Source organism: Xenopus laevis, chromosome 9_10L (assembly GCF_017654675.1).
Source record: "Xenopus laevis strain J_2021 chromosome 9_10L, Xenopus_laevis_v10.1, whole genome shotgun sequence".
NCBI classification, from domain to species: domain Eukaryota; kingdom Metazoa; phylum Chordata; class Amphibia; order Anura; family Pipidae; genus Xenopus; species Xenopus laevis.
In genome coordinates this window covers 60754334-60769189 of record NC_054387.1, presented here as the reverse complement: position 1 = coordinate 60769189, position 14856 = coordinate 60754334, and the positions used below count along the sequence as shown (strand labels likewise).

At 41.9% G+C, this 14856-nt stretch overlaps 1 protein-coding gene across 2 annotated transcripts; it reads right to left on the bottom strand.

The window, feature by feature from the left end:
* Positions 1–4031: 4031 nt before the first annotated feature.
* Positions 4032–13851, bottom strand: XB5760632.L (provisional ortholog of polyamine oxidase L homeolog). 2 transcript variants are annotated; one of them, XM_018235671.2, is made up of 5 exons: positions 13735–13851; positions 9911–10015; positions 7108–8318; positions 5374–5557; positions 4032–4317 (listed from the first exon to the last, which is right to left on the bottom strand). In XM_018235671.2, the coding sequence occupies exons 3-5, from the start codon at positions 8289–8291 to the stop codon at positions 4180–4182; spliced, it is 1506 nt and encodes a 501-aa protein (XP_018091160.1). In that variant the 5' UTR covers positions 8292–8318; positions 9911–10015; positions 13735–13851; the 3' UTR covers positions 4032–4179. The 2 variants fall into 2 exon arrangements, with proteins under 2 accessions (XP_018091160.1, XP_041432961.1); XM_041577027.1 differs by lacking the exons at positions 9911–10015; positions 13735–13851 and adding an exon at positions 9276–9898.
* Positions 13852–14856: the final 1005 nt, after the last annotated feature.

The window sequence follows — 14856 nt, the reverse complement described above, 5'->3', positions numbered from 1 at the left end:
TACTGGTAGCATTTATACTCTTGACCATAATACAAGCAATCTTATTAATTTGACGGCCTTGATATATGGTCAACCCAGGTATTGCAACCAGTGAAGCACCTAAAGCTATCATTTCTGATTTATCAAACAAATGTAAGTCTGATTCACAATCAGATGGGAGTTGCTCATACGATGCCTTTCTTTTATAGCAATGTATGGTCTGATCTTGTAATATATGGCTTGTAGGGATAGTTAAACTAAGTCTGGTAAGTGCACAAGGCCCTCCAGAAATATTGGCTGGAATATAAGTAAAGGAAATGTTTCCACAAGAAAAGAACCATCCTTTTGGCAATGGGACATGCCTTTCTAGACTGGGAGAGGGGATCGTATGATTACACAACATATTAGTAGTAATAATATAACATTCCTACATAGTTCTAGAAATACTGGTGGTTTGGGTCTTTTAGTATCAATCTTTGCCTGACCATGCAGGAATCTTTTCACTATCACAAGTCATATTATAATACACATCTGCTGCAGTTATATGGTGAGTGATCAAAGAAAGAAAACTTTTTTTCATTTTTCTTGTAGCATTCTGATCTGCAACATATGCATAAACAGGTATATAAGTTTCAGTATCTGAGTCCTCAACATTTGAGTCATTATATTTTCTTTGAAATGTTGCTGTCAAAACTGTTGTGGGTGTGGGGATGGCAATAAAACAAGTCTCAATTAGTTCACCAGCACTTAGGACATCCTTTAAGCACATGTAGCTAGTGTTCAATACATCTTTAGCCATATACTCCCACAAATTGTCCCCTCGCAAAGACAGTGCCCTTTTAGATATCTCTCTGCTCCCATTGAGCTGATCGGATGATTGTGCACACCATGGCAGATCCTGCGGTTGATTCACACAGGTAGTAGTCAGCATGACAATCAGGAACACAAGTCCTGCCAAAATAAGAACTTGACAAACCCCACCTCTGCGGTACCCTGGCTCGGCCTAGGGCAGCAAAAATCAGAAATATAGTTGTAATGAAGGCCTCACGTTGGTAAGATCTAAGTAAGACACTGGCATTGCCAGGTTGGGCACTAAAAACCAGCAGGCTCAGGAAGAGAGGAGGGAGTGAGACGGTATGATGTTGCCTCATTGTGCATGACTCGATACTCAGCCTAGAAGGCAAATCTGCACAAACGCATTACAGTCTCTAACATCAAAGGGAGCTTCTTAATAGTAAAAGTAACACCAACTGCTAAGCTGGAAGCTGCATCAACAGGTGCACTTATGAACTATACCTATATATATATATACCTGTATATATATATATATATATATATATATATATATATATATATATATATATATATATTTGTCTATATGTATTTTGTGGTCACAGCCTCACTGCACCCCCGCCTAATGGTTTTAAAAATTAGTGGTGAGCACAACTTTCCCTTGTTTCTTATAGTTATACAGGAGCAGTGACCAGCTCCATGTTGTAGCTCCCATCCTTCCCAGCTATAGTCAGGTGATCCCACTGGTGTCTAATAAAAGGGCAGCCAAGTTTGGGAGTTTTACTTTGAAAGCAGCTAGTAAGTTGCAGGTAAAGCTTAGTCCCTATTCTTAATGAATCAGATGAAAATTGAGTGTAGGACTGGCCAGATATGGGATGACTTTGACGTAATTGGCCAGCTTAAATATATTGCAATATATGGACAAACAATCCCTGTTTTGTTTAAAGGGTAAGGCATTTTTCAGTAGCAGTATGCACAAAATGTCTCTGTCTTAAATATATTGATAATGGGTTGAGTGCAGATTTGTCTATATGTATTTTGTGGTCACAGCCTAATGGTTTTAAAAATTAGTGGTGAGCACAACTTTCCCTTGTTTGTTTTATATATATATATATATATATATATATATATATATATATATATATATATATATATATATATATATATATATATATATATATAAAACAAACAGGTTGAATGAGTTTTAAAGCAAATTCCAACACCGATACAGCTATATGGGTAATGACTATTAGCATACACACCTTTTGTGCAGTCCTAACGGCCATTTGCATACACCTTGTACCAGTAGTTGCCTATACAGGGACATGATTCCCCCTGGTCCATATAATACCTTAAGTTTCTTTGAGGTACTATGGGCAGTATGGTAGGTAGGCTTAGGGGTGTGTTGGTTTGGTACAGGACTCTGACGGTCTGACCCTAGTTGCGTATGGCTCCCTCATGATCAGGGGTCAAGCTGTGTGATTTTGCATAGGTCACAATAGCCCGTCCACCTCTACTGTAATTGGGAACGTATATTCTGCATTCTCAGCAATCCACTGCCTAAAAAATTGATATTCGAGTGGGCTTCTGAGGGCAGGTCAACAGTGTTGGACCCTTTGCTATGACCATTGTTTCCATTGTTTTATTCCCTCCATTCCCTTTTTCCCAATTTTTTATGTCTCATATTACCCCACAATTTGTTACTATGTGTCTGCACTATGATGTCATTGGTGTGGGACGGTTTCATGGTTTCTAAGGGCTATATAGCACTTTTCACTGCACTCCTTGACAAAGGCTCCTTTGAGGAGCCAAAATGTTGGTTTTTAATAAACCCAGTTTTTTCTTTAAAACTCATTCAACCTGTTTGTGCAATTCCTGTGCCATCACTATGAACTATGTATTTTACTCCAATGCATGAGCACCCTTGCTTCATCTACTTTTGAGTGGTGCAACAAACCAGCTGAACATATGATATTGCAGGGTATTCATTCAGCCGACTGCCACTGCGATTATCAGTAGGGTTGCAACCTCATTGGTCAGTAAATATATATTTGTTGCCAGTGTTCATAACAGGGCTTCTGCCATGGTGAAAGTTCATACCTTGGCAAAACATGAAGTGCAATAGGATTCCTGCATCTTCATTGATTTACTGCTGTTAGAAAATGCTTATTTAAGGTTTTGCCATATTTATATATTTATGTGTATGAGGATGTTTTGTATGTGTATGCATTGTATATGGGAAAAGTAATGTTAATTATAAGAGCACTCTCCCAAAAAACCAAATTATCAGTATCAAAGGGTTTCCTGTGGTTTTTCAGCTGTTTGCTATGGAAGCCATAAACCTCATAATTTACCCAACAGGTGGGGTCTTTCTATCAACCCCCATCTGACCAGTTGGTCATGTGAGAGTTTTGAGGTGGGGAGGGCTGCTGACAAACCTACAAAACCCTCCCACCCCCACTGTATTTACAAAGTGAATATGAAAAGGTCTACTGATATTTTAGTTGTATGGTATCCCTGTCATCAGAGATTCTGCCTTCTACAGAGGCGCCATTCTCCTGACTTACTTCCTTAAACTATGCCAGCTGAAAAATGCAGGCCAAAAATCAGCCCCTACGGTAGACTCAGCCTTCTTCCTTGTCTGGTACTGGAACAATTTTGTTGGTTTGGAGTTGTGGGCAGGTCACAAAGGCCAGTATATTAGGGTTAAAATTGGACATAAATGGGGTAGAGGCATGATGCCCACTGGCCGCACGATAAGTCCATAAAGCTGACAGGGAAAGAGTGCTCTGTGCACAAAATAGCAGTATTGCTGTGGAAAGCCAGTTGGTGCAGGTGAGATTTGAGCAGTTGGGGAGGGAAGTTGGGTGGGAATAAATGAATGGGCGGAGAGGAGGTTAGAGTGGCTGGGGGGAAGGTTGGGGATGGTGTGAACGCCGGAGAGTACGAAACAGCGGGGGAAGCAAGCGGGGGGTGAGGTGGGGTGCAAGAGGTGGGGGGGCCTAGAGGAGTGGGCTTCTTGAAATCAGGCTCATGCACATGGCAGATTGCACCTCCAAAATTCAAACTGTCACCAAGATCCGTTGCAGGTGCCTGTACCTAGGCTGATGGAACAATTCTTGGTACTGGCAAGGAAAAAAAATATATATATATACTGTATATATATATATGTATTGCCTGTTACAAGTACAAATCTTTGTTTTCTTTTGCCTGTACAAGTACAAATCGTTGTTTTCTGAATAAGAAAGCAATATTAATAATGATTTTTCAGGTTCTCCCTTTCAGGGGAAAGGCATTTTTTATTGATGAGGTATGAAAGTTAAGAGAAAATACACTGCCTGCCGGGGATTGGCAAACCCAGACATAGCAGCATTTGGCTCAGCTTTGCAGACCAGTTGTACACAGTGGTTACAGACGAGAGTTTGTCCTAATCTCATAGTGCTCCAGGATCCTCTCTGCTTCCCGCACTCCAGTCAGGTAGGCACCATGAGTTGTTGTGTAGAAATTGGTGTGAGTGGCTTCCCCTGCAAATAGCACCTGCAAAGGCTAAACATAGGAGATGGGTGACAGATCAAGTTAAAAGTAGTAATAGGACCAATAGGAGGAGCAAATCATGGTGGGATGAGAAAGGTTCTGGTAGGAATAAGACATGGCGGGCAAGGAATGTTCAGGCAGAAATAAGACTTGATGGGAAAAGAAATGTTCGGGTAGGAATAAGACTTGGTGGGAAAACGAATGTTCAGGTAGGAACAAGACTTGGTGGGATAAGGAATGTTCAGGTAGGAATAAGACATGTTGGGATGAAAAATGTTCTGGTAGGAATAAGACACTGTGGGAAGAGGAAGGTTCAGATAGGAATAACACATGGTGGCAAGCTTGGTTCCCTCTAAGGTGTGCGCTTCTGAGGACCCAGCACACAACAAATTGTGGTGCACACAAAGAATTTTGTGTTAAAACACAAAATGTTGTATTAATTCTGACCTGAGTACACAGTTTTAAAAAACGGCACACATAAGTTTAAAATGTGCGCACAAAATAATTTTTTTGCAAACTAGTGATGTGCGGTCCGGCTCCATACTCGAGGGACCCCAGAGCAGGTTTGGGCTGACCACGCTGTTCCTCTTGCAGGTCACTCTTCTGCCTGATCTCCACACCTGTGACCTTAGACTGCCGGCTTCTGACTTCTGGCTTCCTTTTTATAGACTTGCACCTGCCACACCCCTTTTGTGACATTATCAGCAGGTCAGCACAGGTCTATAAACGGAGGAGGGAAGGCCAGTGTGGGTCGGGAGGGTCCGGGTCAAAGTTTTCTTGGCCCGCACATCACTATTGCAAATGTAGCTGAGAAGGAATTAGAGCGAACAATGGTGATAAGGGCCAAAGTTCTGGAATAAATTTGATAAAGTTGGATGAGCAAGGTTCAGGTAGGAATAAGACACAGCGGGATGAGGAAGGTACAGGCAAGAATAAGACAAGACATGGTGGGATGAAGGTTCTGGTATGCCACCCAATAATGGCTAGAAAGAGGAAGGTACACTACAGGTGCACAGTAGGGCACTCCATTTGGAATTGTAGCGGAAACACAACACAAAAGACAAATACCCTGAGCCTTTTCTTCTGGTGCGTTGAAGGAAGAGGTTCTTCTAGTGCTTTCTGTTCTTTCACTGCATCCACTCCTACTGGCACGTTGGTGTAAGAGCCTCTAATGTAGGGGTTAGTGTGCCACGTGGAGCGCAGGACTCGCCTCAGCTCCGACACATGCCAGCCTGTAAATTGCTTCAGTAGTCTGTGTCCAAGACATAAAACAGCAAGGGAGCAGCAGGTATGGAAAAAGAGATTGACAATGGGGAGAGAGAAAATGGGAAGAAGAGATGAAAACAGAAGGCAAATAGTAAATGAGTGCAGAATGTAATTTGAATGAACATAAGAGCATCAATGATTTAGAAACCATAAAAATGGAAAGTTACAGCACGTCCATTATCCGCAGCATTATAGCTGAGACACACAGACACATACTGTAAATGAAATGGCCGCTGTTTATAACTTTGGCTCTGCCAGGCCAGAAACAAGAATTGCTCCCTGCCGGAGGCAGGGTATGGCCCACAGCATCTCAAGAGCGGCAGCTCAGTCCTCAGCTCAGACCTTTACTAAATGATATGAATTTTCTTTTGCAGCTTTTTGCCAAATTGATTATGAAATAATAATGGAACTCCTGCTGAGGCCCAGCCTGAAGGTCCTGGAACTATAGCAGGGTGACTCTAGTGTCTTATAGAGTGTTGTTTGTATCAATAAATGTCAATACAGACTACTACTTGTACTTGGCTGTTTTTATTGTAAAATGTTTACAGAATATCATTAAATAACTTTGAGTCTGAGTTAAGAATACAATAATGAAACAGTGGCATCTGGAAAGTGCATTCAAAACACCTGTGAAGAACCCCAAGGGCAGAAAAGATAGTAAGATAACAGAATCTGCACATCAAATAAAAGGGGAGCTACAGAAAATATAATCAGGCAGTTTAATAGAAGACCAGAGCAGCTATAATACAAGGGCTGTAAATGAGAACAAAAAGAGAAAATGTGGGGATTAAAAGATTATAAAGAGTGAGTAGGAATATTATGTACAATAATATTTGCAGTGTGAAGGGGTTGTGCTATATCCTACAAGGCATAGAAAGAAGGGGTGAAAAAAAGATTAGAAACGCCAGTTGAAACCAGGAGTGAATAAGTACTTACAGTGAAATCTGACTCTGAGTGAGATGAAAGGGAGAAGCATAATTTCTATATTGCATTTGTGTACTTATGTCCATCAAATCAGGTTCATAACTTTGCACCAGTTACTGAAGCCCGAAATATTTCCACACAGAGTTGTGTGCAAATGGACCCAAACTATGCAGGCAGATGCAGCCCTCATGGGAGTGACATGAGTAGGGTTGGACAAAAGGTGGGTTCTCGAGGGGGAGGACCATGTTGTAAATGGGCAGGCTAGTGATGTTACTGGGGCAGGGCTATGATGTCAAGGAGCAGAGTCAAGCCATGGAGCAAGGAATCATGAGGTGATTTGGTGAATCACCCGGATTCATGGTACTTCCTTTTCCTGCTCAGCTCTTACTCCCATGGTCAGGGAGAATGTTGGGATTTGACCCAAAATAAGCTGGTCATGAGGGTTCCCCTCCATATTAGAACCAAGTCCTGCCCCAGGCCTGTCCATGGGAAAGAGAGCTGCTTTGAAGCAGGAAGTATGGAGTATAAAAGCTCAGTACAAAGGCAACATCTTGCAAAAGTGACATATTACATAGACAGATCCTATGCTCAAATAACAATGTTTTGTCTTACCTGACACATACGTCTCCCACCTCCTTCTCAGGCAGTGTTTCCATATGTTCAGCAGCAAGTCCAGTGATCCAGCCACAAAGAATGCTACGGTGCAGAGGAACACAGTCAAACCCCCCGATCTTCTTGTACCACTCAGATCTCAGTGAATCCTCCTGGTTGAGAGCAGCATAGCCCTCTGGACTCTCTGGTCCCTGTTGCCACACAAGTTGTATACCTGCACAATCATCGGGCCAAAAAGCCTCAGAAAACTCCAAGAAGATCTTGGCCACTGTGCCAAAGCCTAGCCGTTCAACAGCCTCCATCTTCCCTTGAGGTAGCGGTGGGTCAAAAAGGCTTGAGGCATGTTCCTTCAAGTAGCCAAGAGACACAGTGACAATCACATGATCTGCTGGAAATTCCTCTCCATCTTCACAAAGCACCAAGGCAGGAGGTTTGGACTTAGATGATGGAGGGGAACCTTCCCATTGGACACATTTTACGGGTTTACAACAACGCAAAGAATTTGGAGGAAGTTGATCTAGCAAATTGTTAAGCAGAGCTTGATAGCCACTGCTGCCCAAACAGTTGAAAAAAGGTCCTTCTAGTGCAGTATAGAGGCCCAGCTGACTCAGGGAAAACTCATACATGGAATTGCAAGCCTCATCAACACACTCTGTGCGTTTACACCACTCAAAGATACCCTCGGACAACTCGGACTTAGAAATACTGGACGCTGCAAACTCTTGATCTAGATACTTCCCGACTGACCATGATGCACATTCCGACTTGAAGTCCTGTTGATTAATCTTAGCCATGGCTTGGCCAAAAAAGCAAGTTACCCGATCTACATCATTTGCAGGGAAAAGCTTCCCTTCTTCAGAAAAAAAATAATCCTGTGGGGTGACACTTATTGGCTGGCATGTTACCATGTTAAACCCATTGTCTGCTAGCAACCCTTTCTCTTTGGCCATTTGATACAATGGATTGTTTGTCTGACCATGGATCCATGTGGCTCCAAGTTCTAAGGCAGGGCTACCAAAGGTTTTGTGTGTTAAAACCCGGCCGCCTGCTCGATCTGAAGCTTCTAAGATTACCAAGTCTCTCACCCCTTGTTTTGCCAAGCTGGTGGCTGCCCCAAGTCCGGCAAAGCCAGCCCCAACTATTACCACTCTGGGTGGATGGGTTCCAAAATACACACCATCCATGGATCACAGTGAAGTGTCCAGAGATACCTACAAAAACACAGATAAAACATGGCACTGTCACAGCAGTCAAATCATTCATGCATTTATCCTAGCATCCCCACCTGTCTGTACTAATTCCCCATGCCCCACTCACCAGACTTGTTTACCCTAGTTAAACGTTTCTGAGAAGTTTCTCAGGCTTCTGGTAATTGAGATGTCATTTCCAACAGGCAGTGCTTATTTATTAGCTTCGAAACATTTTTTTTTACGTGCCCACTGTTTAAAGTTTTAATGGATGTTGACTGACTGTTGTGCAATTGGAAACCAGGTTCATCTGTGTCAGAGTCAATAAGTTCAGACAGAGAGCCATTCACCACTTCCACTTGAATTAAAATGTGCTTGCAGTTTCAAGCATTGCCTTTCGCAATATTTCCTTCTCCAATATCTTTAACAAGTGGAGCCTGATCACATGCATGCCTGGGAAGCTTCAGCCACATGCCAGGACTGGAGGCCTTTTCTCTCTGTTCTCAACATTTTCTCTTCATTTCATTTTTTTTTCATACTGTACTGGGCTGTATGGGTACATGTACGGTTTGGGAGGAAACCGGAAAAACCGGAGGAAACCCACTCGCAATAACACACCTTGTTATACTTTATTGCATAGTATAACACACATACATATAAGGAAGACCTCCTATGAACTTTCTAAAGGTCCCACAATCTTATCCAGAAATCCCTCCCCTCCACTACCGCCTCAGTTAATCTACCAATTGTAAATCAGGTCTCCATATTATATAGAGAGTCTTTACTAACATTTTGAGGACTGTGATTCTGTTATGGAAGGGGGATGGCTACTGACTTAGACAAACAATAGAAACACAGAGCTGACCAAACAGCGCCCCAGGTATCAGAATCATTAAAAATTGGTTATTGGATAGCTGTAGATTTTAATTGTGGTTCCAGCCCAAGATACCTGCAGGTTATTATAGTGACACATTCACTCACCTTAAACTGGATCTATTTAGACTCTTAGTCCTGGCCGTGTATTTTGTGTGGCTGGTCGCAGCTCATCCAAATATCATATTCGATACTGAGCGGCTTCACTTGGTGTTCTATTTATTCTTTTTCCCTCTCCCCAACCCCCCTTACCACCAGACCTTTGGTCAGCACTTTGCGATAAAACAGTCCAATAAATAGAGGTTACATCAGCTACTTCTGCTGTATATTAAACTATTTATGTTTAAAGTACACACTCACAAGTGCAAGCAAAGGAAGGGCAAAGTCTTATCTTCATTGCTAGTGATAGTTCCCTGTTTTCCACCATACAGGTTTTAATTTTGTGCTGAATGTTGCAAGTGTTTCCATATGGATTGAGAGCAGTTACCATCTTATGGGAGAGCTCTGCAACAATGTGAGGCCTCCATTAGGTCACGGGTGGGTGTCAAGCCTTGCAGTTCCCACAAATTTAATATGCAGGAAGCTTGTCCAATAAGTAACCTTGCTACATGAGTCTGTCCACACAGATCTACATCCTCCTCCTTCTCTGCTGCCGGCTCATGTCATTGGTCAGGCATCAAATACACAGAAGTCCAGCACAATGGCATTAGAAGGGGCAAATGGATGTAACAGTCTGTGCTTACCTTGCTGTGTGAGGAGGTTCTCCTTCTCTTACTGGTACTTACTTAGCCCCTCGCATGATGGAGCTGCATTTGGCAACAGAGGAGAGTTTGTCCTGATCTGTTAAACTGAAATAAAAGCATTGAATAAAGGAGAACTTTGCCTTTATTTAGCATCCCCTGCAGATCACCAGAGGTTAAATGAAGACAAAAATCAATGTGAGCTTTCTTGGCCCAAGGATCCGCTAATGATTTCATGCTCTGGAACTGGGATGAACATTCTGTTCTTGAGGGTCAATCACCATAGAAACTCTGCTCATTGCTTGCTGAAGCTCAAGAGAACTGAGAACTCAATGTCCATTTATTGTTACTTTTATTAACTGACCTTATGGCTACTCGTTATTTCCCTCACGTGATTAGCGTATAGTACACATAGCTGTTTGGAGGGGGGAAAGGGAGAAACTACTGAGCTACTGCAAAAGGGATCACTAAGAGTTATACCCTCATTTATTCATGCTAGTTGTAACTTTATATAGGTTAATGTCTATGCTGGTGAGTTCTATGGTATTTCTGTGTCTAGGCTATAAGCAAACATAGGAGGCTGTTCCTGCTGAATTGTGCTTGTACAGGCTATGAGCAAACTTTGTGTATTAGGAAAGAAGAAATTACATCTGAGATCCAAAACCTGATTTTGCATGAATATGCTCATAGGTCAGTGGCTTAGTGTCTCAGGTGAAAAAATTACCCAATCACCTTTGCTTTATGGCTGTTTGGTGGAATTTGCCCTTACATCAAACATATCTAGCTCTGCATTTCAGGCTAATATCTTCTAAGCGTTCAGTTCCCAATAGGCCCATAAAACAGTGTGAGGGAAGGTGCATATAAACAAAGTATTGCATAATACTGGTATACAGGAAGATATAGCTGTGATAATATTATAATACACAAGAATCATGGATATCCTGTAAATTATACCTTTATAATACACAAAAGCTATGAATATCTTGTAAATTATATCCTTATAAACGGTGAGTTCTGATGTAATTTCTGTCACATGACTCACTGAAATGTGTGTGTATTATAATAAATAAAGTACCCCCAGTTGCAAAATATGAGGATATTAGAAGTTACCTCGGAGTTCCATGACCTTTATAAAAACACTCGGCCTTCGGCCTCGTGTTTTTATATGGTCATGAAACTCCTCGGTAACTTATAATATCCTTATATTTTACAAGAGGGGGTACTTTATTCACTATATAATACACAAAAGCCATGAATATCTTGTAAATGATATCCTTATAAACGGTGAGTTCTGATGTCATCAGTTATAAATGGTGAGTTCTGATGTCATCAGTTATAAACGGTGAGTTCTGATGTCATTTCTGTTACTTGACTCACTGAAACTTGTGTATAATAATAAATAAAGTACCTCCATTTGCAAAATATGAGGATATTAGAAGTTACCTCTGAGTTCCATGTCCTGTATAATGGTATGGTCGTGGAACTCAGTGGTGACTTAAAATATCTTTATATTTTACAATAGAGGGAATATTATTCACTGTATAATGGAATAACATAAACACAAAAGGGAACAATGTGGTCATCAGTATCTTTTTGTAGAGGGATTGAATGGGGGGGGGGGTAATTTCTAGCCCTTATCTGAAGGTTCAATAACCCTTTATCAAAATGGTTAATTTCACCCCAGAAACACACCTGGTCAAGAGCATGGCCAGGACAAGTGGATCAATATGAGGGGGAGTGATCAATAAAGGAATGAGAGAGCAGAAAAGGGGGGAGCTGGGGTCTGAGCAAATGTAGCACCTGTTGGTGGGGCATCAATACTACTTGGTCCTGACCAGGTCGGGCCTAAAAGCAAATAGCGCTACAGGTGACTCCTAATGTTTAATAAGCGTATGATGAAAAGTAGTTTGGAGTTATATTTTCTTTCATTGTTAAAAATAAAACTGTTTTTAGGTGGCGTTCCCCTAAAAAACTGATCTTTTCAGAAGCAGTGATCCATATTGAATTTCTGCAGGTTGTTGGGTATTTCACTCTATATCTGGCTGTAGGATTTCCATGACAAACATTAACACATTAAAACACTGCATTGCTAAATTATCTTAAAATCTACGTACCTGAAATGCCAGGACACATTTTGAATCTCAGTGTGGACTTGCACAGGACTGCTTTTTATTTCTGGGCACTAGAATGAGCAGATATTTGCAGCGCCGGATTTCAATGTGCGGCGCCCCTAGGCCGCGCGGTCCGACCAGGCGGCCGCGCGGTCCTAGCGCCCACCTCACCTCCCCTTCCCAGCGCGCCGGCGTTTTTTCGCCGGCGCAGCTGCTGTAATTGAATGGGGACGCACGCGTCCCCATAGTGCGGCTGGGCGGCATGCCGCCCCTATTTTTTTGCCGCCCTAGGCCCGGGCCTATGCGGCCTTGCCGCAAATCCGGGCCTGGATATTTGCTATCTATATGCTATGCCCTATCTGGCTGATATAAGAGTTTAGGCCTAGGTCCCACAAACATGTTTTCTGATATTGGTTGTTCCATAAATCTGGAGCTTGTTCATGCTGTAACTGCACACTGAGTGCTTCTGCTTGTTGTTTAACATTATGTGCATACATAACACCCTAACTTGCTTGTTACAGACGTCCAAAGAACTGCTCCCTTCATATCTATAAATTAGGGATGCACCAAATCCACTATTTTGGATTTGGCCGAACCCCCGAATCCTTTGGGAAAGATTTGGCCGAATACCGAACCGAATCCTAACTTCCTTGTTTTGTGACAAAAAGTCACGTAATTTCCCTCCATACCCCTAATTTGCATATGCAAATTAGGATTTGTATTCGGTTCGGCCAGGCACAAGGATTCGGCTGAATCCTGCTGAAAAAGGCCGAATCCTGGCTGAGTCCCGAACCGAATCCTGGATTCGGTGCATCCCTACTATAAATACAAATATACAGAGAAGGAATGTTTTGAGCACATATAAGCTATACCCCTCTACTGTACAATATGTAACCTCCTTCCCATATGTATAAAAACAAATATACAGAGAATGCGCAAACTTCCCAATATTTGGAAAATAGAAAGAGGGACAAAAAGATTTGCTGTGTATAGAGCGGCAACATTTTGACCACACCCCTAAATACTACTATTTTACCAAATGTAGCATACTATAGAAAGTTCGAACACATTTCTGGGGGTTTTAGGGTCAGGTTTTATGTGTTATTATAGTTTTGCAAATGAAAGTGAATTGCCCTTTAAGCTGCAAGTCACAAGTTTCCCCAAGAGACCTGCCTTTTTTAAAAAGTTAAAATTGTCTCTTTGCTTATCTTAAATTGCTACAAATGTATATAAGTGCAGCTGTCACTAGTGAGGAGCTCGCCCCACCTCTTTTGTGATGTCAAAGTCGAGGCGGCGCAGGTCTATAAAAGGGTCCTGGAAGTCGGGCTCAGAGGGAAGGCAGGTTCAGGTTGTATTTCACCATACCCGCACATAACTAGCTGCCACGTATTCTGGGCTCTCTGCCAAAAGCCTCTTATTTGAGTTTCAGAAACTTTGTATCTTTTTCTGGCTGTTTTTGTTGTAGGGCACATTCTACTTAGTTGGGCTGCAGTAGGCTAACACCCAGGGTCCACTGGAAGGAAGGGCACTCCAAACTAATAATTATGAGGCTCCCTACATATTATATGAATACGTTTCTAGGAAGGAACACTTCACAGAGCAACAGCCTTTAAAGCAACAGGAAGAAACAAACAAACACAGGACTTGACCCCTTAAATTCACATAATTGGTTGCTCTCCCCGCGCGCATACATCAACCTAAGAGAACATTCCTCACCTGAAATGCCAAATGAGCATTTATAATCACACGAGCGCACAGACTGACGGGAACTGTAGTTTTTTTTTAGTCGGAGAAGCAGTCTGAGACGTCGAAGTGACGTCACAAACCTCTGCCGGCGATTGGAATGCCGGGAAACGTAGTTTACTCTGTAACGTGAAGTTCTGTGACGAGTTCTTTCATGTTAGAATGACGAGCAGCCGTCAATACGAACTATGTGCGTTTGTTTTAAATATTACTCAGTCCCAGTCGCTGAAGATACAGTGTCATAGGAAAAAAATGGGGGATTTGGGCTAAAAGTGTATTTACAAAATAATATTACTTTTTTGTACTGATACATTGTTGCCTGTAGGTGGCGCTGACATATACCGTAAATATCGCTGCTTTTACTAAACCAGACCGCAGTCTGAACCCCAATATAGATCTGTGTAATTACATAGTAGCTGGTTCTATCACATTTTATTTTAGGGATATACCTGGAACAGTCAGATGCTTCAGGCAAAATATTGATAATAAAAAACATTTATAACGTGGCAAATACAAGGGGTAGATTCGAACTAGTGGACGGACTACACAGACAGATCTGATTACTGCAGTTGTTAAACACCTACCACCTTTCCAGACCTGTTCCTAATGGAAGATTCCTCTCCTTGAGATTCATGCAGTAATACATACCTGCCGAGCAGCATTCCACATTTGCATTCTGGGGGATCTATTCTAAACCCAAGTAGAATAGAAATGTAAATGTGCTCAGAGTGCTTCAAAAGTTATTTTTTAGTGGTTTCTAAAATATTAGCAGTTTATTTACTGCTATACCAGTTTTGTGGCTTAGCTCTCCTTTTGCAAACTAAGGGCTAACTGGCAGTTCAGGTGCCCCCTGTATAGTCAGTGTGAGACTAACCATTAATTTAGCACCGTCACCACTAGGGTGTTCCTATATATTTATCTTTTTTCGCTATTGGATCAACCATTATGTTTACCGGCCAGGCAACCCTAGTCACCACCCAACATTTTAATTCCTCCTCCATTCACCATCTTGCTCTGTCCTGGCACCTCTTCTTTCCTTTAGGTCATTTTGGAAATCAGGACTTTCAGTTATTTCCATTGGCAATGGAAATTTGC